Source organism: Eucyclogobius newberryi, unplaced genomic scaffold, assembly GCF_026437365.1.
Source record: "Eucyclogobius newberryi isolate DKJ021-1_F unplaced genomic scaffold, fEucNew1.0.hap1 SCAF_12, whole genome shotgun sequence".
Classification (NCBI taxonomy): Eukaryota; Metazoa; Chordata; class Actinopteri; order Gobiiformes; family Gobiidae; genus Eucyclogobius; species Eucyclogobius newberryi.
The window spans coordinates 4069760-4097603 of record NW_027315746.1 but is presented as its reverse complement, the minus strand read 5'-3'; the positions used below and the strand labels follow the sequence as shown (position 1 = coordinate 4097603).

At 44.0% G+C, this 27844-nt stretch overlaps 2 protein-coding genes across 2 annotated transcripts; both read right to left on the bottom strand.

Annotated features, from left to right (window-relative positions):
* Positions 1 to 596: 596 nt before the first annotated feature.
* Positions 597 to 27553, bottom strand: LOC140355716 (uncharacterized). The gene is made up of 14 exons (XM_072440372.1): positions 25596 to 27553; positions 25114 to 25281; positions 24767 to 24904; positions 24539 to 24700; positions 15612 to 15668; positions 15443 to 15526; positions 13192 to 13246; positions 12898 to 13087; positions 6457 to 8224; positions 5975 to 6142; positions 5280 to 5447; positions 5043 to 5213; positions 4582 to 4628; positions 597 to 1409 (listed from the first exon to the last, which is right to left on the bottom strand). Exons 1-14 carry the CDS (start codon positions 27383 to 27385, stop codon positions 820 to 822), a joined length of 5556 nt encoding a protein of 1851 aa, XP_072296473.1. The 5' UTR covers positions 27386 to 27553; the 3' UTR covers positions 597 to 819.
* LOC140355947 (stonustoxin subunit beta-like) lies at positions 20197 to 21410 on the bottom strand. The gene has a single exon (XM_072440610.1). The coding sequence runs from the start codon at positions 21218 to 21220 to the stop codon at positions 20612 to 20614; it is 609 nt and encodes a 202-aa protein (XP_072296711.1). The 5' UTR covers positions 21221 to 21410; the 3' UTR covers positions 20197 to 20611.
* Positions 27554 to 27844: the final 291 nt, after the last annotated feature.

The window sequence follows — 27844 nt, the reverse complement described above, 5'->3', positions numbered from 1 at the left end:
AGGATCTCTGACCAACACGGTTAAACAGGATCTAATACAGTCTAAGGTGACCCCTGTAATGAGGGCTCTTTGTGTGGACGCTGCTGAGTTATCGGCCACTTTATTAGGTACACCTGTCCAACTGCTCGTTAACGCAAATGTCTCATCAGCCAATCACACGGCAGCAGCTCAATGCATTTAGGCTGTAGACTTGGTCAAGAGGATCTGCTGCAGTTCAAAGCAGCATCAGGACGGGGAAGAAAGGTGATTGAAGTGACTTTGAAGGTGGCGTGGTTGTTGGTGCCAGACGGGCTGGTCTGAGTATTTCACAAACTGTTGATCTACTGGGATTTTCACACATCTCTAGGGTTCACAGAGAATGGTCGGAAAAAGAGACAATATCCAGTGATTATTATGAAACCCTCTTTTATTATAAATCACATCATCAGCAAAATGTCAACCATCATCAGTCAATTCATCCTGAAAATCAAAGAAATATTAAATACATTTATTAAACATGAAGCAAAACATTTCATCACAAATGTTCAGGGAGTAAATACCATTTTGTCCTGGGACTTTTGAAAACATAAAACTATAATAATAATAATAATAAAATGTTTGAGAATGAGTGACAGTTTCTGACTCCATGAGAGTTTAGTCAGATTTGACAAATTCCTTTTTGAAGCGTTCCAATGTAAAACAGAAATAATTGTTTGATTCGTCGAACACTAAAATAATCTCGACAAAATAATATGAATAATAAAATGCTCATTGAAGTTAAATGTTTTTTCTAAATGTGTTTGTGTTTGGGGTGAGACCAGACTAACAGGACCTGAAGTGTCAGTCCTCCAGGGGGCGCTGTGTGCTCAGCTCCACCAGAGACACTGAACTGTCAAACCACCTCAGTCCAAACCCAGGAAACAGAGGCTCAGTGAAGGAGGAGCTGAAGGTGTGGAGGTGGGACAGTTCTCCACCAGAGAGGACCTGATAGAAGGACAGAGCTCCAGCCTCAGAGTCCAGGAACACGCCCACTCTGGAGGTGAATGGAGATAACTGAGATGACAGCGCATCTCTTATCGAACTTGACATAAACTCATGTCTTTCTTTCTCATTGTGCATAAAATAATATTTTCCTCCCCAGATCCTCAGATTCCAGGACTGATCATTGAGTCCAAACTCACACTTCTCACTCTTTCCTCTCCGTCTGATTCCTCTGTAACTCACGGCTACATCAACGTTCCCCCTGCACTGCACCTCCCAGTAACAGCGCCCCCTCAGGCCGGAGGAGGCCAGGACCTGACACCAGTGTGTGAACCTGTCCTCATGATCTGGAACTTGTTCTGACTCAGAGAGTTCCACAGTCCGTTTGTCCTCAGACAGATGGAGTCTTCCGTGTGCCGTGTTTGGATCCAGAGTGAGCTCACAGTGATCTGAAACACAAAGACACATTTAAAATGTGATGATTTAAACAGGTTAGTGAGAGTAAATATGAAGTGTGAAAGTGCTGTTTCTTCTCAAAGGTAAATCAATGATAATGAGGTGGTTGGAGGCTCAGCTCATGTGTGATCAGCTTCAACATGTTTAGTTTGGCTCAAAACCTCATCAGTGTTTTGAACTGGGACGTTCAGTTTGTGCGGCTCCAGATCCAATACTGATCTTTAATGTTTGTTCTTTATGATACTGATCCGATACCGATCTGATACCGATCTGATCTTCTTATGTTTCATGTTTTTGACCCTTAGTTTAGTCTGATCTTGAGCCTTTATAAAACATGAAGAACACAAAGCTGAATTTGGCTCCAGTTTAATTCCATGACGACAGTTTCAATATGAATATTACAGAATAGTGTTTTAAAGTGGTCCACAGCTTCAGAGCATCACACTCACTGTGACAGACACATTGATGGATTGATGCAGGTCAAATGAGATGTACATTTATATATTTGTGAATAAATCATTGGTGGACGACCTAAACTGTGCTTTCTTCACCTGTGAATGTGGATGTTTTTCAGACGTTCCACATTCTGCTTTGGAGCCTCTCAAAATCCACATTTAGTCAAAGACAGATTTGTTCTCATCAATTCTCATTTATAAACATGAACGTTGAGATGACATGATTGACAGTTTAAAAGTGGGCGTGGTGTTCAGGGGAGATGTCCGTGGACACAGTGTGGATATTTGCTCCAACTAAAAGACTCTTTAGGCCCTTTTTACTTTAGTTTTTAGACTTGTTTTAGACCGGAGCGCCAAGGCACACGCATTTCCCGAGTCCTCACGGAGCGAGACGAGCCGGTCGTGACACACGGCTGTAAAAACACAAGATTCTATCAAGTCAAAGTACAGCACATTTACTATGTTGTGGAGACACCAGATTGTTGAACTTTAGCCTTCTTCTTTCACCAATAAGTGACTTTTGACTCCTTTGACTCGTCTACTGCCTCTTAAGTCTCTCACACACATGGATTGTAGAAGAACAAGCAACATTTTTAACTGGAACAAGAAAATATGAGCACATTTCTCCTATTTTAGCTTCACTCCACTGGCTGCCCGTCCATTTTAGGATTCATTTTAAAACTCTTTTATTTACGTTTAAAGCCTTAAATGGTCCTGCCCCTCCTGACCTCTCCGAGCTGCTACACCCCTACACTCCCAGCCGTTCCCTCAGGTCAGCTGACCAGCTCCTGGCAGTGCCACGGGCTAAAGGTCAGAGGTGAACGAGCCTTTGCAGTGGCAGCTCCAGTGGAACAAAGTGCCACTCCCCATAAGAAAAGCCTCTTTTGAAATCGCTTCTAAAAACATCTGTTTTCTCTGGCTTTTAACTCCATGTAGTGTGTTGATTGTATGTTTTATATGTGTTGGGAGGGCAGCACCTTTATATTTATTTTATTTTGTTTATTTTTATTCCATTGATTTTAGTGTGTTTGTTTGATTTAATTTTCTATTTGATTTTGTTTTTATATCTTATTTTATTACTTTTATCCTATTTATGCCTCTGTAGTCTTTTACCTGCTGTGAAGCACTTTGGAACACTCTGGTTGTGTAAATCGTGCTGTATAAATAAAGTGGATTGGATTGGATTGGAAAATACACAACTTTATTGATTTAGGATCAGATTTTGCTCCAACTAAAAGACTCTTTAGGCCCTTTTTACTTTAGTTTTTAAGACTTGTTTTAGACTGAAGCGCCAAGGCACACGCATTTCCCGAGTCCTCACGGAGCGCTTTAATTCATATTAAATGATATATTAATATATCTTGAGTAACAGTTAATATGTAAAACGCAGCCTAATTGTGTCTCAGACATAAACATATCAGTGTTTATTTGTGTCTGATACAATATGTCTTTGTGTCTTACATTCAATTAAAAAAGTCAAAGGTCCAAACGTGACTGTGTCATATTAAATAATGATTGAGACACGTCAATATCTCTTTGTGATATGAATCCATTATTATTTGTAGAAAGGATGAACAAAAACAAGTCAAAGACATTTCTTACATTAATACATGACATGTCCTCTGAGTGCGCCATCTAGTGGTGAAATCAGCCTTATTCAAAAGTGACTCCTTATTTATTTCTTCTTTATTTTCAGCTTTAATTGGCATAAAAACACAATAAACAGTAATAAACGTGTAGTTTTGAGGAGAAAGAGAGCATAGATCATGTGACGTCTGCAGAGCTGAGCCGATGGTGCCCAGGCACATTGTACTCACAGCTCCTCAGTGTTTCTGCTGCTCTGGACTTCAGCCTTAACATGAGCAGTGACCGCTGCGTGTGGACCACGTGAGGACCATATGCACTTGTATGGAGCCCATCTAGTCACAGGTTCTGATCCCATACTCAAACATACATGTGTCTGTGTGACGGGGGAAAGGGTGGAGTCTGTGGGAGCTGTGGTGGAGGAGGACCAGGGCATCAGGAGTAACTCAACAATGTGGGCTCAGGAGTAACCGCAGCAACAGCCTCCTCTCACTGCCACCAAGAACACGACCTTTTAAGACATCGTTTGTCCCGTCTGCCGTGTCCAGGGCCCAAGCCTTCAGGGGCTTTTTCATCTTATATATGTTGTTTTATCATTGTTCATCGTTTGATGTTGCACCGAATCACCAAAGCAAGTTCCTATTTTGTGAATTATGTTCAGTGACAATAAACCTTTTCTGATTCTAATTCTGATTCTGACTTCTTCTTTTGCATTTACCCCTTGACTACAGATGACACAAACTGCTGCACAAACAGACGGGCAAAGTGTGAGCGGCGGCCGAGGCGTCGGAGCAGGACAATATGTTTCCAAGTCCAATTCATGACGACAGACGAGTACGAGAGCGAAAGCTCAGGATAAAGAAGACGCCATCATAAATCTGTCTTATAATAATAAGGTATTATCATATTTACCTGTAAGATTAGGAGAATAAAGATGAATGTAAAGATCGCCCTAGTTCAAATGTAAAGTTGGACAGTTCCTCCAGTGAAACAGTTTCAGTCTGATGTTTGTGGAAGTTGCTGCTTGTCAAACCTCTAAATGTGTCGATAAGTTCAAATAAAAACATCAGATCTACAGCTGTGAGTCTTCTACATGTGAAGTTGTACCAAATAAAATACTACTCACATTTTCTAAGACCTGGAACCATCCAGCGCTTTCCAGAAGGATCCAACCTGGAAAACACAAGTCTAGTTTAGACCAGAACCTGGACCAACCCCTGAACCAGGGCCCACACCTGACAGACTGTAGGGGGCAGTGTGGTCTCACCTGACAGACTGTAGGGGGCAGTGTGGTCTCACCTGACAGACTGCAGGGGGCAGTGTGGTCTCACCTGACAGACTGTAGGGGGCAGTGCGGTCTCACCTGACAGACTGTAGGGGGCAGTGTGGTCTCACCTGACAGACTGCAGGGGGCAGTGTGGTCTCACCTGACAGACTGTAGTGGGCAGTGTGGTCTCACCTGACAGACTGTAGGGGGCAGTGTGTTCTCACCTGACAGACTGCAGGGGGCAGTGTGGTCTCACCTGACAGACTGTAGGGGGCAGTGTGGTCTCACCTGACAGACTGCAGGGGGCAGTGTGGTCTCACCTGACAGACTGTAGGGGGCAGTGTGGATCGTCCCGTAGAGCGGTCAGTCTCTCTGCTGAGGGTCCTGGATGGTTGTAGCTCAGGTCTAACTCTCTTAGATAGCAGTGGGTGGAGCTTAGAGCTGAGGCCAGATAGGCCCCGCCCCTTTCTGAGACCAGACATCCAGACAGCCTAAAGACACACAGCATTACACTCATGTGGAAACAAGGGGCAGAGTGCATGATGGGAGTGTCTCACCTGAGAGTCTCCAGTCTGCAGGGGGCGCTCTTCAGTCCATCACACAGCAGCTCCACTCCTGAGTCCTGGAGGTCATTTTGACTCAGGTCGAAGTGTGTGAGACTGGAGGAGCTGAGGACTGAGGCCAGAGGACCACAGCTGAGAGAGGACAGGCCACAAGTACTCAATCTGGGGACAATACATTGTTATTTATTATGCCCCGAAATAGTAAAAAATAGTATTGCAGTAGTACACAAACTTTGTAACAAAAAATAACTTTAAATGCAAGTTATTCAGACGAATAGAATAGAAATGTAAATGGACTAATAAAAAACAAACACTGAAAGAGCAAAGTGTAGCTGATCTAACCTGAGAGTCTCCAGTCTGCAGGGGGCGCTCTTCAGTCCATCACACAGCAGCTCCACTCCTGCGTCCTGGAGGTCATTTTGACTCAGGTCGAAGTGTGTGAGACTGGAAGAGCTGAGGACTGAGGCCAGAGGACCACAGCTGAGAGAGGACAGGCCACAAGTACTCAATCTGGGGAAAATACATTTTTATTTATTATGCCCCGAAATAGTCATTGCAGTAATAGTATTGAAGCAGTACACAAACTTAAAAATAACTTTAAATGCAAGTTATTATGATGAATAGAATAGAAATGTCAATAGACTAATAGACAAACAAACACTGGAAGAGCAAAGTGTAGTTGATCCAACCTGAGAGTCTCCAGTCTGCAGGGGGCGCTCTTCAGTCCATCACACAGCAGCTCCACTCCTGAGTCCTGGAGGTCATTTTGACTCAGGTCGAGGTGAGTGAGACTGGAGGAGCTGAGGACTGAGGCCAGAGGACCACAGATGCTGTTTGTCAGGTTACAGCCGGACAGACTGAGGACGGAGAGGGAGATTAGAGCGCACTCACACCTGATCGTGAACAAAGTGTCAACTATGAGGTCCGTTTGGCCGATGTCAGTCTGATTTGTGCTTCAGTGATGCTGCTGGAGGAAGTGGACCTTATGAAAGTCTGTGTGTAGTTGAACTTTAGGATTATATGGCCTCGAGGACATGTTTATGTACCAGTGTTTTCACATTTTAGCTGCTTTTGTTGGACACATTACCCTGGAATGTTCTGCCATTTGGATTTAGGGTAGACTTCGAGTTGAGAGTGTTAACCACTCTGCCACAGTGTAGTTTGTACTCACATGGCTTTGGTGGAGGCCTTGATAACCGGCAGCAGATTCAGCAGAGCCTTCTCTGAGGGACAGTATTTCCTCAGGTCAAACTCCTCCAGGTCTGAGTCTGTGGATAGTAAGAGAAAGGCCAAGGCTGACCACTGAGCAGGAGAAAGTTCATCTGCCTTCAGGCGTCCTTCTCTCAGGGTGTTTTGGATATCCTGCACCAGACTGTGGTCGTTCAGCTCGTTCAGACAGTGGAACAGGTTCAGGCTTTTCTCTGTAGACAGACACTCATCATTGAGCTTCTGTTTAAGGTATTTTACTGTCTCTTGATTGGTCTGAGAGCCACTTCCTGTGTGAGTCAGCAGACCCTGCAGCAGCCTCTGATTGGTCGGCAGAGACAGGCCCAGGAGGAAGCGCAGGAACAAGTCCAGGTGTCCGTTTGGACTCTTTAAGGCCTGGTCCACAGCAGAGCTGTAGAAGGCTTTTTCAGAGGAGTTTGATGGGGACAGCAGGTTCTCTCCAGAGCTGAAGAAGGTCTGATGGACGTGAAGAGCAGCCAGAAACTCCTGCACACTCAGATGGATGAAGCAGTAGACCTTATCCTGGTACAGCCCTGGCTCCTCTCTAAAGACCTGTGTGAACACTCCGGAGTACACTGAGGCCGCTGCAGCGTCCAGCCCACACTCGCTCAGGTCACACTCGTAGAAGATCAGGTTTCCTTTCTGCAGCTGCTCAAAGGCCACTTTTCCCAGAGACTGCACCATCTCCCTGGTCTGTGGAGTCCAGTGAAGGTCTGCCCCTGATCCCTGGTGATACTTGATGTTCTTTACTTTGGCCTGCACCACCAGGAAGTGGACGTACATCTGTGTGAGAGTCCGGGGCAGCTCTGGTTCCTCTGTTTGTTCCAGAAGCTTCTGTATAACTGTGGAGAGGATCCAGCAGAAGACCGGGATGTGACACATGATGTGGAGGCTGCGGATGCTCTTGATGTGGGAGAGAACAAGTTTGACCTGCCGCTCGTCTCTGAACCTCTTCCTGAAGTACTCCTCCTTCTGCGGGTCGGCGAACCCTCGCACCTCTGTCACCATGGAGATGCACTCAGCAGGGATCTGATTGGACGCTGTGGGGCGCGTGGTTATCCAAAGGCGAGCGGAGGGAAGCAGGCTCCCCCTGATGAGGTTTACCAGCAGCACGTCCACTGAGACGGACTGTGTGGGGTCGCTCAGGACCCGGGTTTGGCTGAAGTCCAGAGGAAGTCTGCACTCGTCCAGACCGTCAAAGATGAAGAGCACCTGGAGCTGTTGGAAGCTGCAGAGAGCGTTGGATGGACTGAAGAAGTGGTGCAGCAGCTCCACCAGGCTGAACTGTGTGTCTCTGAACACATTGAGCTCTCTGAAAGTGAACGGGAACAGCAGCTGGAGCTCCTGGTTGGTCCTACCTTCAGCCCAGTCCAGACTGAACTTCTGAGTCAGCACTGTTTTCCCCACGCCGGCCACGCCCTTCGTCAGCACGACTCTGATTGGTCCCTTTGTCTGTGCTCTCATTGGTTCTTCTCTGATTGGGAGTTTAAACATATCTTCACACTTGATGGCGGTCTCTGCAGAGGCCGGTTTCCTGGTCTCGATGTGTCTGACCTCATGTTGCTCTGTGGCCTCTCCCTCTGTGATGTACAGCTCTGTGAAGATCTGCTTCAGTTCAGAGGAGTTTCCTTCTTTAGCGATGCCCTCACACACACGGCTGAACTTCTGTACCAGACAAGTCTTCACTTCTCCCTGAACCTTAGAACACAGACCTGTAAAAAGAGAAATCTGCATCAGACGTGTAACTGGACACACTGGGTTCAGTTAGAGCAGAGAAAGCTCTGGAGATTTTATGAAATTAAACCCACTGTTACGGCCCCCGTCCTCCCTGTTGTGTGTTTGACTGTAAATGTTCCCTTCCCAACACGGCTGTAACAAGGGACAAGTTGGTTTCTTTTTTCTACTTCCTGATTCCTCTGGTTGATGGGCCAATCCACAGTCTTCACCTGCAGCGACTCCCAGTATTTAAAGACACGTGTTGCAGCTGCACAAGGCCATTTGTCTTCTCGTTCATCAGGGCTGTGGTGGTAGTGCCTGACTTTGTGTTTTGAGACATTTGTAGTTTGTTTGTTTGTTATGTGTCTCCTTTTAAGTTGTCACTTTGATTCTGTTCATGGGCCTTTGTTTTGTTTGTCCTGTGACTCGTACCTTTTAGAGACACTTAACTTGTTTTCTTAGTCATGTCTGTGTTTGTTCATTTACCTTTGTGTTCCTGTTTATTGAACAAACTTTATCTCACCATTGAACATCTTGGTTTTATTACTTCTTTTACACTCGCAGTTGTAACACGCACACTTTGAAACAGCAGAAACATTTGAATCCAGATAAGAGAGCTCTGATCAGTCCTTTTCAGCCAATAACAGCTGTAGCTCATCACCTGACATTTAATGCTGATATGCAAGTATAATTTAGGTAATAAAATAGACTTACAATAGACTAGTTCAGTCAGTAAAAAGCAATGTTCTCGCTGGGCTGAGGTTGAAGGATGTCGGTGGGACAAACCGTACTAGCGCCGTAGGCAGCGCGAGCAAAAAGTACTACGGCGCTTGTGATCTTAATATCCTATTATGATCACTCTTTTCATACCTGAATATTGCCTATAGGTTCTCGGTCAATTGAAATTTACGTTCGTGAATTGTCACTATCCCGTTTTTGTGTGTCTGTGTGTGAGAAAACAGGTCCATCACTTTCACCCACGACTGCCACAGACGCTCTCGCAGAACAGGAGCCAAATAAACATTTGGGACCAGAATGGAAGTCGTCTGTTATCGAGTGTAACTTTCTTAACTATATGATCGCGTTATATAAAAAACTCGCAGTATCTTTTTGGCATGGCGCCCCGCCATGATAAAACCCCTCAGCGAGAACACTGAAAAAGGTGTGTAGATTTGTGCTTTAGCATCAAATCTTCTTCCTTGTGCCTATGTAACATAGTTGATATGAGCGCGTTAAATCCCAGCATATTAAGGCGCACTGCCATCTTCTGGTACCTGTTTGTACCTACACTTGTACCTGTACTGATATCGCGAGAACTCTCTAGAGCTCTCCTCACTGTAATGGAGGACTCAAGACGAGATAACATGTCCATGAATTGGAGTGGATAAAATGTGTAATTCATTCATGTGTAGTCATTGTGCAGCTAAACTAGTAATTGTATGAGTGTTGTATTTATCTTATTTTTACCGTCTTCTGCTGACGTAAACTCGCAGTATATATGATTTGACCGTGTTTTTCTAACGAGCTAGTTAGCGGCTAACAAACCGCTGTCTCCGCAGACGACAGAGAACATGGTGAATGTCCACTGAAAAGCCAATTCACTCTTGTTTTATCTTGTGCAGGTATGTAAATGTGTGGGAAATGTTTTATGTTGAAATGTTGTTTTTGATGTCGATGATGTTGATTTGAGGGTGTTTCACTCACACACAAAAGAAAAGAAAAAAATGACAGACAAATTGCATTAAGATATTTTCAATTGATTAGAAATAAAATTATTGCATTATACGATCACGAAAGCTACATTAACAATGGGTCATATTACATATTGTAATGTAGGACTCACTGTAATGGAGGACTCGAGACAAGATGACAGAGCACATGGTGAATGTCCACTGAAAAGCCAATGCACGACTCTTGTTTTATCTTGTGCAGATAATAAACTGCTGTCAGACCAAACCAGCCGCCTCCGTGAGTCATTGAAATAAATGAGAAGGCAAAATACACTGGTCACACCTGTACCTAAAAACCTGGAGCATCTGAACTGAATGATTTTCACCCAATAACACTGACCTTCATTTGATGTAAGAGTGTGGAGCAAACTGTGAGTAAAAACATCATGTCGTCTATATCCAACTGTTTGGACATCTAACAGTTTGCATATGAAAGTCAGAAGTACAGAAGATGCAGCTATCACTCTATATAACACCTTAGCAAAGCACCTTCAGGCCCCTGACCATTATGCTAGAATCCTCTTTGTGGACTTTACATCAGCTTTCAGTTCTATGCGTGTACATATTTGACTGAACAGGCTCATGGACCTCGGTGTTAATGGAGGCATTATCAAATGGGCCAGAGACTTTTTGTCCAATCGTTCCAAAGAGATATTTATCCTACTCTGGGTAGGCCCTGCCCACTGGGCGGGACCTCCTAATGAAAAGGTGTTATTGGTTTCAACAGAAACTAAACCTTTTTGTTTTCTATCAAACTAGCCTCTTTGTTTACAATCAGTCCTTTAATGGACTATCAGTAGTGATGCAGACCTAAACCCATGTTCAGGTTCAAGTCCGGATTCGAATCCAGAGCTTTAGGTTTAGGTCCGGACTCATTAGGTTCGGACCTAAACCATCCCATATTTGCATAATGTTATAACAGCATAACACAAGCTACTTGGCTTAATTATGCTGAAGACACTTGAACAAGGACGACTATCAAACACAAGGCTTAACTGCAGATTGAAATAAACTCAACTTGTCTGGTTTATTCACAGTTTTTAACAGAAGTTACAACTTACAAATCACAAGCTACTAGCTACGAGCTAGCTGCTAAACTATAGCTTAACTAACAGTTAACACACATTCATGTGCTTTACTTGAGGAACAAGAGCATGTTGAGTATTGTTGACAGATTCAGTCTGGGTCAAGGGTCAAAGCAGCTGTTTCATCTGATACAATGTTTTGCCTTTAGACACATTTCCATCTTTAATGTTACAGATCCATTGGCATCAAAAGTCAGGTAAAAACCTTCAAACAGACAAAACACCAGTGTAAATAATGAAATAACAGTGTAAAATAACAGAGTTATAAAAACTAGTATAAAAGTCAACTTGAATCACTATAAAGCATCAACTTAGCAGTATCAAAAGTAGAATATGAAAATATTTTACACAACACATCAAAATAATACATCATATTAGCAGCATTAAACACCAGACCAGATTTAACAACTGTAGAATACAAATACAAAATATAAACTCCAATTAATGAATGCAGCAATTAAGCAATATTACTTTGACTTTCCTTTGTATTTACTTAATGCCAAATATATCACACCACAACATAACACTTAAGTTATTTCATTCATATTTACACAAAGCCCAAAGCACAACCCAGACAAGACCAAGCTGACCCCGCCCCTTTAACCATCACAACATGGCACGCGGCGGCCACAGCTTAAACAGTTCAGATAAAGCCAGCGATCTCACCGGCTTCACTTCAATGTTCACATGTGGACACACGGTTCTGCAGCTCGACACGTACCAGGCGCTCCCGTCTCTCGCATCTTTAAACTTATTTCACCGGCTTTAACTTCTGCCCGGAAGACGGGTGCGTCACTAATTAGGGTCCGTGTGCGCTATTGACGGCGGCGCATGGCAATGTTTACGTCCAGCGCAAATTTCGCGATCAATGGAAGGTTTAAGATGGTTTAGATTCTAGAATGAAAAGGATATAGTATGTGAGTGCAATATTTTTTTATGAGTCCAGAACCGAATCACCGGGGTTTTTACAAGTCCAGATCCGGTCCGTCGTAGCGGTACACATCCCTAGATACATTATGAAATGTTGAGTGTGACATGTAGATCATGTTTATTTCTAATTGTTTTGATGAAACCAAAGGTAAATAGTTTTCATATTCGTATTACAACAGAAGAATGGTGCATTTGGAGCTCCGCCCCTCTGGTCACCTGACTGTCCAACACACAGAGGGTCCTGAAGCCTCTGGTGGACTGTTCGGCTGCTCCGCCGTGACAAAACCTAATATCTAAAGCTAGTTTGTCTCACGACACGTGCTGCTTTCAGGTGAGTAAAGTCCCCGCTCTGAGGGATTATAGACACTTCAAACACCACAGGGACTAGAACAGTGTTTGATTTAGGTTAGCTCCACTTTAAAGGAGCTTTAACTGTGAGGGGCTGCCACACTCTGTTGTAGCTGGACCCAAGACCCTCACACCTTCACAGAGTTCTTAAGCCACGTTTGGACTGGCCCCGGCCCCTCAGACCGGTTTAGAGTTCTTTGGAACGGTTTGCTCCATGCTCAGGGCGCTGAGCAGCAGACGTTACACAAATATAACAAATACAAAATCTAATATAAAAACTGAATTATACCTTTGACAAGATGTTTAAAGGGCTCGAAATAACAAATGAGCTGAAAACCAAGTGCAAAAGCCACTCTCAGTACTTGGGTACTCAGCCCCCAAAATGTTTGACTTCAGTGCAAAGCCTCTACGCAGAGTGCCGTGCTGCGACAAACAGAAAACAGCTGTTGCTAACGTGCTTTGCCTGCTTTGTGTGGCTAACGTGCTTTGCTAGCTTTGTGTTGCTAATGTGCTTTGCTAGCTTTGTGTTGCTAAGGCGCCACATATAAGTTAGCATCAGTGGAAACGTGGCTTTACTGTTCTGCAGATGCTGGAGCAGCTGCTCCTGGTCCATCCTCCTCAGGAAGTCCAGGGTGATGGTCAGAACCGCCTCTCTGCTCGACTCCTCCTCCTCACTCCCAGAGCATTCTGGGTAATCTGAGGCCAGGAGCCTGTGGAGCCTCTGCAGCTGCTGTTTGACATAATCCAGGACCTGCTCCTCCAGACGCTGAAACACAGAGAACACAGAGGAGCAGGTCAGGCCCTGGGATCCACTCTGCAGGTGGAATCTCCTCTAAATGTTTCTGACCATGTGACGCTTTTGGTACAAACCTTGAAAACAGAGTCCAGGTCACAGTCTCCTCTGGGGCCCTCTGCGCTCTCCTCTCTGTGGGACAAACAAACCAATGATACAACATTACACTCTGTCCACTGCAGAACATCAGAGCCAACAAACCCCCGACAGGAGCAACAGGAGCGACAGGTGTTGAGAAAAACGTCTTTAAAGAAACAGGATTTAGAGAAGGTTCTTCTGGGACTTACTCTGAATCTGGTCCTGGTTCTTTAAACGCTGGAGGTTGACGTCTGGAGCGGTCACTCTTTAAGGACAGGTGGCTCTGTCTGGACCTGGAAACATCAGCTCAGTCACAGAATAAACTGCAGAAGGTTCTAACCATCCAGTCCATACACCAGAGCTTCTCAAACTGTTTCTGCTGCGATCCCTTTAGGGGATTGTTAGTGAGAGCCCGGGACTGTGTGTCTGACACTCGGACCTGCAGTGTGGGGGCGCCCCAGGGCACTGTCCTCGCGCCCTTTCTCTTCACCTTCTACACTGCAGACTTCAGACATGACACGGACAGCTGTGTCCTGCAGAAGTTCTCTGACCACTCTGCCATCATCGGACTCATCACAGACGACGATGATGCGGAGTACAGAGGACTGGAGCAGGACTTTGTGGACTGGTGTCAGTGGAACCACCTCCTCATCAACGCGGGGAAGACCAAGGAGATGGTGGTGGACTTCCGCAGAGGCCACCCCACTGCCCCCTCACCAGTGAACATCCAGGGACGGGACATTGAGAGAGTGACTCATACAAGTACCTGATGTTCATCTGAACCACAAACTGGACTGGACTCATAACACAGACGCACTGTACAGGAAGAGCCAGAGTCGGCTCTACCTCCTGAGGAGACTCAGGTCTTTTGGAGTGACAGGGCCACTCCTGAAGACCTTCTACGACTCTGTGGTGGCATCAGCTCCTGTAGGCGTGGCCTGCTGGAGCAGCAGCATCACAGAGAGGGAGAGGAAGAAGCTGGACTAAGTCATCAAGACGTCCAGCTCCGTCCTGGGCTGTGCTCTGGACTCGGTGCAGGAGGTGGGGGACAGGAGGGTCCTGGCTAAACTCACATCTATGCTGGACCATGAGCAGGACACTCTGTCCACTCTGGAGAGAAGCTTCAGTGCCTGATCCACCCTCGCTGTGTGAAGGAGACGTGCTAGCCCTGAACACGTGCAATACTGACTTAACCATGTGCAATACCGTCACATTCATAAGATAAGATAAGATATTCCTTTATTGTCCCACATGGGGAAATTTCATTGGTGCAACGCAGGAAGATACAGAGGTAGATACAGAAGAACAGATCACTTGTGCAATTACTGTCACACTCACACGTAATTAATGTCATTCATGTGCATATAACTGATGTAAATAAGAGTGTTTACTTTACCATTATTAGTAGTATTATTTGTCTTATGCCAGCTATTTTTATTTGTATTATTATTATTATATTTTATCTTTATTTTCTTCTCTCCAGTCCCTATTAAGATATGAGAGGAGTTTTGTTAATAAGAGTTTTTGTTTTTGTACATAAGAGTTCTTCTATTAAGAGTGTTTGTTAAACTTCCTATAAGTTATCTGTCCTTTCCCCCTGTATCTACTGCGTTGTAACACCAACATTTCCCCATGTGTGGACAATAAAGTTATATCTTATCTTATCTTGTTCACGCCCCCCACAGCCTCCAGAAATATAAACTCATCAAATAAAACACATGCACTTTTACTATAAATGCCTCAATTAAAGGCGTAATGGACGATTTTTTGGCCCAAATCTGAGTCTCATTTCCTCGTGGCGTGGACGGCCGATTAGTCCTGCCACGTATCAATCATAAAACGCACCTACTGCTCACCTGCAGCCTCTTTCTGGCTCGTCTCCAGGACAGCAGCACGTTTCGCTGTGTCTAAGCGCATGGATCTATCATAATATAGTTCCCTCTGTGTACAGGACAACATTAAGACAGAGAAAGACAGTTTGAGCTCAGAAGAGACGGAAATCTACGGAGACGAGAGACGCGACGTGATCCGTCGCGCTAATAAACAAACGCACGTGTTGCAACGAGGCTTTGATGTGCCTCCGCAGGGGATGAGTGCACATGCGAAAAATCCTCCTTTATTCCTTTGACCTTAAATACACAGCAATAATGAGAGTTTGACATAAATTACATTCATTTTTAGTAAAAGTGTCACTCTCTCTTATGGTTATAGGAACTCTGAACTGCACATGAGAAGGTTCTGGGGTCTTACTCTGAATCTGGTCCTGGTTCTTTAAACTCTGGAGGTGGATCTTTAGAGCGGTCACTCTTTAAGGACAGATTCCTGGGTCTGGACCTGTAAAACACAGTCACAGCTGTTGTTAAAGCTGCTGCTGCTTCACTGAACTGTAACTGTCTAAAGTGTGAAGAGTCAGACTCACGGTGGATCAGTGCTGCCCCCTGGAGGCGGCTCCTTCACAGAGTCACTCATCATGGACCTGAGGAAAAGCACAGGAAACAGTGACTGAGACTGAGCTCACTTTACTCACACTAAAGTTTCCTTTATTCATGGGAAACACAGTGGTCACATATAGAAATAAGTCATTTAAATACAACGTAAAGTGCCTTTCATCTGGCTGTTTGTGTCACATTAAATGTACTTTATGAGTCAGAAAGTTTGATGTGATAAAGCTGCTCTCTAGAGTCACAGTGAGTCATTTGTGAATAAATGACTTGTTTGACCACATCAATAATCATCAAATCTAGAATAAATTGACTCTGATGAGGATCATTCCGTCTCAATGGATTTAAACGCTCTAATATATTTGGAGAGGCTTTTAGAAAAATGATCAAACTGAACAAGAGACGTCCATAAGAATAACCCAGACTGTGGCATTAGTCCAGGATAAAGCTCAACCTTATGATTCTCTTAAGAATTATCTTATATTTGTATTAGTTTAAATGTGTGAAAGAATAACATATATAAATATATATGATACTGTGTCAGCACGCCGAGTGTCTCTTTCGTTCCCGTGGGGCGGTTTGAAAAGCGAGGATTTTGGAAAATGGGGATTTTTAGCCAATTAAATCAATATCAAAAGTGACTTCGTCACTATGGGAAATGCCACAGGGAAATGGCGAGTGAGGGGCAAAGTCCGCCGCCCAATTTAACGTAGCAGTTACACCATGAAGCTACACGGTTTACCCTGATTTCATATCATGTGATGTGTCAAACTCCGTTACCTTGACAACAAACACTAAAGAGGAGTGTTTTTATTAGTTTATTACCTTGATAAGGCTCACGCTAAGCATTAAGTATCACTTAACTTATTTTCATAAAAACATGTTTTGGTTTTTAGAAAACCCATGAAAGAATGTTATAAATGACACGTCTTTAACTTTCCATAAAACAATAATGTCTGTGATTAAATATACAAATGTAAATGTTACACATGTAGTTCAGAGTAACTAATGCCACTTAGAAGCTGTTTTATGAAACACCAACAATTGTTTGTTTTTTATATTCTCGTCCTGTAGTAATTGTTACTCTGCAGTAGAAGTGACAGTATCACTGATGTTTGATTTGATCTTTACAATCTGATATTTTATAAAGTGTAAAATGTCATTTTATGTCAAATGTATTTTCTCACAAATGGAATTTGCCTCTAAGTCATTGTATCATCATACATCATCCAAAAGTGGAAATAAAGTGAGTTTATTTAATTAATTCAGTTGTAAATGTGGATTTAAAATATGTATTTAAACAGTCAATGTTAAATATTAAATTTTAGACATTTAAAAAAACCAAAACACGCTCATGTCAAATAGCGCCCCCTATATTTAGCAGCACCAGCCGCCACTGCTGAAGTCTCATCAACGTGAGTAACTGACGTTCTGTTTCAGCCGCCATTTTGTAACTGTCAAATTCGACTGAAGAATTCAGACAAACTCAAACTTTTAACACAATTTTATCTGAAATACTTTGATAATTGGACGACTCGTTGAACTAAAATGCAGTTAAGATGAATATATTTGAAGTTTTGCTCAACATTATAACGTTTTATCCCAGAATCGCAATTTTGTCGGTTGAAAGTCATGTTTTCTGGTGTCAAAAGCCTGGTAAAGACCTAAAAACAGGATCAAGTCTTGGGAGTCAGCGTTGCATCATCAGGTCCATCTAACACAGTCTGGTATTGGAACTAATGTGAGGGTTTTTCATGAAGCCAGTTTGTGCCTCGTTTATGTCCGAAAGGCCAGATTTAAGACGTTTGGCATAAACTGAGGCCAGTATTTTACACTCTGTATTGAAGCGTGTGATTGGACGCCAGTTTTCAATCATCAGCGGATCCTTTTGGGGTTCAGGGATCAGGCAGATCACGCCTTGTTTCACTGAAGCTGACATTTCTCCCAAGGTGACACATTGATTAAGCGCTTTAAACAATGGCTTTTCAATCATGTCCCAGAATGGAGCATTAAAACCCCCTGGAGACCCATCACACCGGGCAATTGGCCTTTTTTTAGGGCTTTTTTCCACTTCCTGTCATTCCACGATCGTTATCGTGAAACATCTGGTTGAGAATCTGACTGATTTCACTTTTTTGACAAAAGGATTCAACATATTTCAGAATATCTAGAGACTTAGATAATAACACTTTGTCAGTTACTTTTAGGTCATTCACACCATTTCTTTTTTGGTTCCTTTTTTCTGTAGAAGAAGCTTGAGTTTTCCCCATATTCTCTCCATTTACACGTCGATGTCACAAAAGCACCTTCAGCCGTCTCGTCTTTTAAGCCTTTCATTTCTACTTCCTCCTCTTCACCGCAACTTTTACACTGGGAATATTCTGGAATAATCTTCAACCATTTGACAAAACACATCATCGTTCAATAGATTCACATTCAACTTCCAGAAGCCTCTAATATCTGGTTCTCTTCTGCACCAGCCTGAGGTCAGCTGACGGTCAGAGAATGGGGCATAATTATGACACACTTTGATCGATTGGAATTATGCCCAGAATATTCCTTGATATCAGATTTAGAAAGTGCCAAATGTCCGTCACATTTAGTCGCTCGTTCGTTCTGTGCTTTTAAATGTGGAGGTCAAAACTCTTCTGGGAGGTATTTGATCCACTAAATCATTTGGTGCATGTTTGAAATCACCTGCTACGATTAGACACGCCCCCTGGGATTCCTTTCTCAATTCTGATCATTTATTCACACGTTATAGATGTTGCAAATAATGAAAGTACATTTCTCCTCCTCAATATTGAGAATGATCCATCTCTTTGGGATGAATATGATTTTGAACAGTTCCTTCTGTTCAGTGCGATAGCGGCGGTTGAGGCGTGCTCCGCCCTATTGAACCTCAGCAAATGAACAATCAGTAACTTCATCTTTTCAAAGATCTAAAGTCCGTCATTTATTCACCAAAACAGTTCAAATGACCAAATGTTTAATAAAGAAACACACATAAAAGAGCTGATTTCCACACGAGCCGTCTCATGGTTTTTATTTGGGGTCTTATCGCTCTTCTGTCCAACTCTGTGTCAAACGTCCCCCAGTAAGTGGAGACACTGCTGGTCTCTGGATCCACAGACTCACACGTGTCCACAATCATCTTCTTCAGGCTTTTTGTGAGCTCAGAACCTCCTTTTGCACCTTTGGAATTCTTTAAGAAGAGACTCTGACCTTTGCTCCACCATCTCATTTATGTTCAGAGAGATTCAGTCTTTAAGTCTTGTGATGGCAAAAGAGGTATAAAAGAGGTATAAAAGAGATACAAAAGAGATATAAAAGAGGTATAAAAGAGGTATAAAAGAGGCGGTGGATTAAAGTCACTCACGTTGTGTCGCTTCTTGGTTTTTCTGCTTCTTAAAACTCCATAAACGTCTCTAAAATGTGAAATCAAAGCGGAGCAGAATCTGTGTCACACCCATAGACCATGAAAACGAGTGGACTGTTGGACTGTGAGGTCAGAGGCCACGCCCCCAAATACTCACACAGGTATATAAATACACACGTGGTACATTCTGTCAGTCAAAGTCTGAAACAGTAACTCTTCTGCTCATGTCCCAACACTGCCACCTTCTGGAAATGTCGTGTCAGGTTCATTCATAAATCTAACGCCCAAACTTGACTTTTCCGTTTCGAGACGAGCTCTTTGCTTTTTTACAACAATCTGAACAAACGTTACATTATAAACCTTCTGGTCATTCTGGAAAAATGTCATATTCACAAATCCAAACTCAGAAATATAGAAAAGAACTAAAAAGAAATGGACCTGGAGCGACTAAAGTCCAGTGCGCTCTCTCTGCTACTATATTCACAGTTTAATATTGATAAAGTTGTGTGGTCTTGACTTCCTCTTGAGACGTGAGTGGGACATTTTCATCTGCAGGTCCTTCTTGATGAAAAACTCCTCTTCAAACACAAGTTCAAGCGCACAACTCTCCCACGTGGAATAACAGATATGTACTTGTGAACAGGAGATGGACCTTTCTCCACCAGAGCTTTTCTAACGCTGTTCGTGGAGAAAGAAGAACATTGTGTGTGAATTCTGTGCCAAATATCAGATCTGCTGTAGCCAAAGAAGATCTAAACAGAGTGTCCAGTCTCTCCCAGGATCTCTGACCAACACGGTTAAACAGGATCTAATACAGTCTAAGGTGACCCCTGTAATGAGGGCTCTTTGTGTGGACGCTGCTGAGTTATCGGCCACTTTATTAGGTACACCTGTCCAACTGCTCGTTAACGCAAATGTCTCATCAGCCAATCACACGGCAGCAGCTCAATGCATTTAGGCTGTAGACTTGGTCAAGAGGATCTGCTGCAGTTCAAAGCAGCATCAGGACGGGGAAGAAAGGTGATTGAAGTGACTTTGAAGGTGGCGTGGTTGTTGGTGCCAGACGGGCTGGTCTGAGTATTTCACAAACTGTTGATCTACTGGGATTTTCACACATCTCTAGGGTTCACAGAGAATGGTCCGAAAAAGAGACAATATCCAGTGATTATTATGAAACCCTCTTTTATTATAAATCACATCATCAGCAAAATGTCAACCATCATCAGTCAATTCATCCTGAAAATCAAAGAAATATTAAATACATTTATTAAACATGAAGCAAAACATTTCATCACAAATGTTCAGGGAGTAAATACCATTTTGTCCTGGGACTTTTGAAAACATAAAACTATAATAATAATAATAATGATAAAATGTTTGAGAATGAGTGACAGTTTCTGACTCCATGAGAGTTTAGTCAGATTTGACAAATTCCTTTTTGAAGCGTTCCAATGTAAAACAGAAATAATTGTTTGATTCGTCGAACACTAAAATAATCTCGACAAAATAATATGAATAATAAAATGCTCATTGAAGTTAAATGTTTTTTCTAAATGTGTTTGTGTTTGGGGTGAGACCAGACTAACAGGACCTGAAGTGTCAGTCCTCCAGGGGGCGCTGTGTGCTCAGCTTCACCAGAGACACTGAACTGTTTAACCACCTCAGTCCAAACCCAGGAAACAGAGGCTCAGTGAAGGAGGAGCTGAAGGTGTGGAGGTGGGACAGTTCTCCACCAGAGAGGACCTTATAGAAGGACAGAGCTCCAGCCTCAGAGTCCAGGAACACGCCCACTCTGGAGGTGTATGAAGGAAACAGAGGTGACAGCTTATATCTTCTCAAACTTGACATAAACTCAGGTCTTTCTTTCTCATTGTGCATAAAATAATATTTTCCTCCCCAGATCCTCAGATTCCAGGACTGATCATTGAATCCAAACTCACACTTCTCACTCTTTCCTCTCCGTCTGATTCCTCTGTAACTCACTGCTACATCAACCTCCCCCCAGCACTGCACCTCCAAGTAACAGCGCCCCCTCAGGCCGGAGGAGGCCAGGACCTGCCACCAGTGTATGAACCTGTCCTCATGATCTGGAACTTGTTCTGACTCAGAGAATCTCACAGTCCGTTTGTCCTCAGACAGATGGAGTCTTCCGTGTGCCGTGTTTGGATCCAGAGTGAGCTCACAGTGATCTGAAACACAAAGACACATTTAAAATGTGATGATTTAAACAGGTTAGTGAGAGTAAATATGAAGTGTGAAAGTCCTGTTTCTTCTCAAAGGTAAATCAATGATAATGAGGTGGTTGGAGGCTCAGCTCATGTGTGATCAGCTTCAACATGTTTAGTTTGGCTCAAAACCTCATCAGTGTTTTGAACTGGGACGTTCAGTTTGTGCGGCTCCAGATCCAATACTGATCTTTAATGTTTGTTCTTTACGATACTGATCCGATACTGATCTGATACCGATCTGATCTTCCTATATTTCATGTTTTGACCCTTAGTTTAGTCTGATCTTGAGCCTTTATAAAACATGAAGAACACAAAGCTGAATTTGGCTCCAGTTTAATTCCATGACGACAGTTTCAATATGAATATTGCAGAATAGTGTTTTAAAGTGGTCCACAGCTTCAGAGCATCACACTCACTGTGACAGACACATTGATGGATTGATGCAGGTCAAATGAGATGTGCATTTATATATTTGTGAATAAATCATTGGTGGACGACCTAAACTGTGCTTTCTTCACCTGTGAATGTGGATGTTTTTCAGACGTTCCACATTCTGCTTTGGAGCCTCTCAAAATCCACATTTATTCAAAGACAGATTTGTTCTCATCAATTCTCATTTATAAACATGAACGTTGAGATGACATGATTGACAGTTTAAAAGTGGGCGTGGTGTTCAGGGGAGATGTCCGTGGACACAGTGTGGATATTTGCTCCAACTAAAAGACTCTTTAGGCCCTTTTTACTTTAGTTTTTAGACTTGTTTTAGACCGGAGCGCCAAGGCACACGCATTTCCCGAGTCCTCACGGAGCGAGACGAGCCGGTCGTGACACACGGCTGTAAAAACACAAGATTCTATCAAGTCAAAGTACAGCACATTTACTATGTTGTGGAGACACCAGATTGTTGAACTTTAGCCTTCTTCTTTCACCAATAAGTGACTTTTGACTCCTTTGACTCGTCTACTGCCGCTTAAGTCTCTCACACACATGGATTGTAAAAGAACAATCAAAATACACAACTTTATTGATTCAGGATCAGATTTATATTCATGTCCACATCCAGAAACACTGCCCCCAGTGGTCACCACAGGAACTCTGAATGTGACAAAAAGATCAAACTCTCACAAGCAAAACGACAGATTTAAAAAGAAAATGTCAATCATGTCAAGTCATTTCAACGTTCATGTTTATAAATGAGAATTGATGTGAAAAAATCTGCCAAAACATTTATAATTTATATGTATTACCTTCTGATAGATTTGCAGTGATTTTTCACTAGAACTAAAGTCTCAATAACAAAACTCTGCTGAATATGACTGAGAATTAATATCATTTATGATGAAAAATGATGAGATCATCTTTGATTATTACAAAGGGTTATTAGGGATATTAGTGTGATTCTTCCCATTATTTATTTATTCTGCCCTAAAGCTGTTTGGACCTTTTAATTCATATTAAATGATATATTAATATATCTTGAGTAACAGTTAATATGTAAAACGCAGCCTAATTGTGTCTCAGACATAAACATATCAGTGTTTATTTGTGTCTGATACAATATGTCTTTGTGTCTTACATTCAATTAAAAAAGTCAAAGGTCCAAACGTGACTGTGTCATATTAAATAATGATTGAGACACGTCAATATCTCTTTGTGATATGAATCCATTATTATTTGTAGAAAGGATGAACAAAAACAAGTCAAAGACATTTCTTACATTAATACATGACATGTCCTCTGAGTGCGCCATCTAGTGGTGAAATCAGCCTTATTCAAAAGTGACTCCTACTTATTTATTTCTTCTTTATTTTCAGCTTTAATTGGCATGAAAACACAATAAACAGTAATAAACGTGTAGTTTTGAAGAGAAAAAGAGCATAGATCATGTGACGTCTGCAGAGCTGAGCCGATGGTGCCCAGGCACATTGTACTCACAGCTCCTCAGTGTTTCTGCTGCTCTGGACTTCAGCCTTAACATTAGCAGTGACCGCTGCGTGTGGACCACGTGAGGACCATATGCACTTGTATGGAGCCCATCTAGTCACAGGTTCTGATCCCATACTCAAACATACATGTGTCTGTGTGACGGGGGAAAGGGTGGAGTCTGTGGGAGCTGTGGTGGAGGAGGACCAGGGCATCAGGAGTAACTCAACAATGTGGGCTCAGGAGTAACCGCAGCAACAGCCTCCTCTCACTGCCACCAAGAACACGACCTTTTAAGACATTGTTTGTCCCGTCTGCCGTGTCCAGGGCCCAAGCCTTCAGGGGCTTTTTCATCTTATATATGTTGTTTTATCATTGTTCATCGTTTGATGTTGCACCGAATCACCAAAGCAAGTTCCTATTTTGTGAATTATGTTCATTGACAATAAACCTTTTCTGATTCTAATTCTGATTCTGACTTCTTCTTTTGCATTTACCCCTTGACTACAGATGCCACAAACTGCAGCACAAACAGACGGGCAAAGTGTGAGCGGCGGCCGAGGCGTCGGAGCAGGACAATATGTTTCCAAGTCCAATTCATGACGACAGACGAGTACGAGAGCGAAAGCTCAGGATAAAGAAGACGCCGTCATAAATCTGTCTTATAATAATAAGGTATTATCATATTTACCTGTAAGATTAGGAGAATAAAGATGAATGTAAAGATCGCCCTAGTTCAAATGTAAAGTTGGACAGTTCCTCCAGTGAAACAGTTTCAGTCTGATGTTTGTGGAAGTTGCTGCTTGTCAAACCTCTAAATGTGTCGATAAGTTCAAATAAAAACATCAGATCTACAGCTGTGAGTCTTCTACATGTGAAGTTGTACCAAATAAAATACTACTCACATTTTCTAAGACCTGGAACCATCCAGCGCTTTCCAGAAGGATCCAACCTGGAAAACACAAGTCTAGTTTAGACCAGAACCTGGACCAACCCCTGAACCAGGGCCCTCACCTGACAGACTGTAGGGGGCAGTGTGGTCTCACCTGACAGACTGTAGGGGGCAGTGTGGTCTCACCTGACAGACTGTAGGGGGCAGTGTGTTCTCACCTGACAGACTGTAGGGGGCAGTGCGGTCTCACCTGACAGACTGTAGGGGGCAGTGCGGTCTCACCTGACAGACTGTAGGGGGCAGTGCGGTCTCACCTGACAGACTGTAGGGGGCAGTGCGGTCTCACCTGACAGACTGCAGGGGGCAGTGTGGTCTCACCTGACAGACTGTAGGGGGCAGTGTGTTCTCACCTGACAGACTGTAGGGGGCAGTGTGGTCTCACCTGACAGACTGTAGGGGGCAGTGTGGTCTCACCTGACTGACTGCAGGGGGCAGTGTGGATCGTCCCGTAGTGCGGTCAGTCTCTCTGCTGAGGGTCCTGGATGGTTGTAGCTCAGGTCTAACTCTCTTAGATGGCAGTGGGTGGAGCTTAGAGCTGAGGCCAGATAGGCCCCGCCCCTTTCTGAGACCAGACATCCAGACAGCCTAAAGACACACAGCATTACACTCATGTGGACACAAGGGGCAGAGTGCATGATGGGAGTGTCTCACCTGAGAGTCTCCAGTCTGCAGGGGGCGCTCTTCAGTCCATCACACAGCAGCTCCACTCCTGAGTCCTGGAGGTCATTTTGACTCAGGTCGAAGTGTGTGAGACTGGAAGAGCTGAGGACTGAGGCCAGAGGACCACAGCTGAGAGAGGACAGGCCACAAGTACTCAATCTGGGGAAAATACATTTTTATTTATTATGCCCCGAAATAGTCATTGCAGTAATAGTATTGAAGCAGTACACAAACTTAAAAATAATTTTAAATGCAAGTTATTATGATGAATAGAATAGAAATGTCAATAGACTAATAGACAAACAAACACTGGAAGAGCAAAGTGTAGTTGATCCAACCTGAGAGTCTCCAGTCTGCAGGGGGCGCTCTTCAGTCCATCACACAGCAGCTCCACTCCTGAGTCCTGGAGGTCATTTTGACTCAGGTCGAGGTGTGTGAGACTGGAGGAGCTGAGGACTGAGGCCAGAGGACCACAGATGCTGTTTGTCAGGTTACAGCCGGACAGACTGAGGACAGAGAGGGAGATTAGAGCGCACTCACACCTGATCGTGAACAAAGTGTCAACTATGAGGTCCGTTTGGACAATGTCAGTCTGATTTGTGCTTCAGTGATGCTGCTGGAGGAAGTGGACCTTATGAAAGTCTGTGTGTAGTTGAACTTTAGGATTATATGGCCTCGAGGACATGTTTATGTACCAGTGTTTTCACATTTTAGCTGCTTTTGTTGGACACATCACCCTGGAATGTTCTGCCATTTGGATTTAGGGTAGACTTAGAGTTGAGAGTGTTAACCACTCTGCCACAGTGTAGTTTGTACTCACATGGCTTTGGTGGAGGCCTTGATAACCGGCAGCAGATTCAGCAGAGCCTTCTCTGAGGGACAGTATTTCCTCAGGTCAAACTCCTCCAGGTCTGAGTCTGTGGATAGTAAGAGAAATGCCAATGCTGACCACTGAGCAGGAGAAAGTTCATCTGCCTTCAGGCGTCCTTCTCTCAGGGTGTTTTGGATATCCTGCACCAGACTGTGGTCGTTCAGCTCGTTCAGACAGTGGAACAGGTTCAGGCTTTTCTCTGTAGACAGACCCTCATCATTGAGCTTCTGTTTAAGGTATTTTAATGTCTCTTGATTGGTCTGAGAGCCACTTCCTGTGTGAGTCAGCAGACCCTGCAGCAGCCTCTGATTGGTCGGCTGAGACAGGCCCAGGAGGAAGCGCAGGAACAGGTCCAGGTGTCCGTTTGGACTCTTTAAGGCCTGGTCCACAGCAGAGCTAAAGAAGGCTTCTTCAGAAGAGTTTGATGAGGACAGCAGGTTCTCTCCAGAGCTGAAGAAGGTCTGATGGACGTGAAGAGCAGCCAGAAACTCCTGCACACTCAGATGGATGAAGCAGTAGACCTTATCCTGGTACAGCCCTGGCTCCTCTCTAAAGACCTGTGTGAACACTCCGGAGTACACTGAGGCCGCTGCAGCGTCCAGCCCACACTCGCTCAGGTCACACTCGTAGAAGATCAGGTTTCCTTTCTGCAGCTGCTCAAAGGCCACTTTTCCCAGAGACTGCACCATCTCCCTGGTCTCTGGAGTCCAGTGAAGGTCTGTCCCTGATCCCTGGTGATACTTGATGTTCTTTACTTTGGCCTGCACCACCAGGAAGTGGACGTACATCTGTGTGAGAGTCCGGGGCAGCTCTGGTTCCTCTGTTTGTTCCAGAAGCTTCTGTATAACTGTGGAGAGGATCCAGCAGAAGACCGGGATGTGACACATGATGTGGAGGCTGCGGATGCTCTTGATGTGGGAGAGAACAAGTTTGACCTGCCGCTCGTCTCTGAACCTCTTCCTGAAGTACTCCTCCTTCTGCGGGTCGGCGAACCCTCGCACCTCTGTCACCATGGAGACGCACCACTCAGGGATCTGATTGGCCGCTGCGGGGCGCGTGGTTATCCAAAGGCGAGCGGAGGGAAGCAGGCTCCCCCTGATGAGGTTTACCAGCAGCACGTCCACTGAGACGGACTCTATGGGGTCGCTCAGGACCCGGGTTTGGCTGAAGTCCAGAGGAAGTCTGCACTCGTCCAGACCGTCAAAGATGAAGAGCACCTGGAGCTGTTGGAAGCTGCAGAGAGCGTTGGATGGACTGAAGAAGTGGTGCAGCAGCTCCACCAGGCTGAACTGTGTGTCTCTGAGCACATTGAGCTCCCTGAAAGTGAACGGGAACAGCAGCTGGAGCTCCTGGTTGGTCCTACCTTCAGCCCAGTCCAGACTGAACTTCTGAGTCAGCACCGTTTTCCCCACGCCAGCCACGCCCTTCGTCAGCACGACTCTGATTGGTCCCTTTGTCTGTGCTCTCATTGGTTCTTCTCCGATTGGGAGTTTAAACATGTCTTCACACTTGATGGCGGTCTCTGCAGAGGCCGGTTTCCTGGTCTCGATGTGTCTGACCTCATGTTGCTCTGTGGCCTCTCCCTCTGTGATGTACAGCTCTGTGAAGATCTGCTTCAGTTCAGAGGAGTTTCCTTCTTTAGCGATGCCCTCACACACACGGCTGAACTTCTGTACCAGACAAGTCTTCACTTCTCCCTGAACCTTAGAACACAGACCTGTAAAAAGAGAAATCTGCATCAGACGTGTAACTGGACACACTGGGTTCAGTTAGAGCAGAGAGAGCTCTGGAGATTTTATGAAATTCAACCCACTATTCCGGCCCCCGTCCTCCCTGTTGTGTGTTTGACTGTAATGTTCCCTGTTCCTGTTTCCTCTGGTTGATGGGCCAATCCACAGTCTTCACCTGCAGCCACTTCCAGTATTTAAGGACCTGTTGCAGCTGCACAAGGCCATTTGTCTTCTCGTTCATCAGGGCTGTGGTGGTAGCGACTGACTTTGAGTTTTGAGACATTTGTAGTTTGTTTGTTTTTTGTCTCCTTTTAAGTTGTCACTTTGATTCTGTTCATGGGCCTTTGTTTTGTTTGTCCTGTGACTCGTACCTTATAGAGACACTTAACTTATTTTCTTAGTCGTGTCTGTGTTTGTTCATTTACCTTTGTGTTCCTGTTTATTGAACAAACTTTATTTCACCATTGA

What these genes read in the sequence shown, in the direction of transcription:
- LOC140355947 (XM_072440610.1), bottom strand. Translation starts at nt 21,220, where the DNA reads ATGTGTCTTTGTGTTTCAGATCACTGTGAGCTCACTCTGGATCCAAAC.
- LOC140355716 (XM_072440372.1), bottom strand. Translation starts at nt 27,385, where the DNA reads ATGCAGATTTCTCTTTTTACAGGTCTGTGTTCTAAGGTTCAGGGAGAA. An exon ending in ACCTGGACTCTGTTTTCAAG is followed by an intron (nt 13,088 to 13,191) that starts GTTTGTACCAAA and finishes TCTGTGTTTCAG; the next exon opens with CGTCTGGAGGAGCAGGTCCT. An exon ending in TGCAGACTGGAGACTCTCAG is followed by an intron (nt 5,448 to 5,974) that starts GTTGGATCAACT and finishes TATTGTCCCCAG; the next exon opens with ATTGAGTACTTGTGGCCTGT.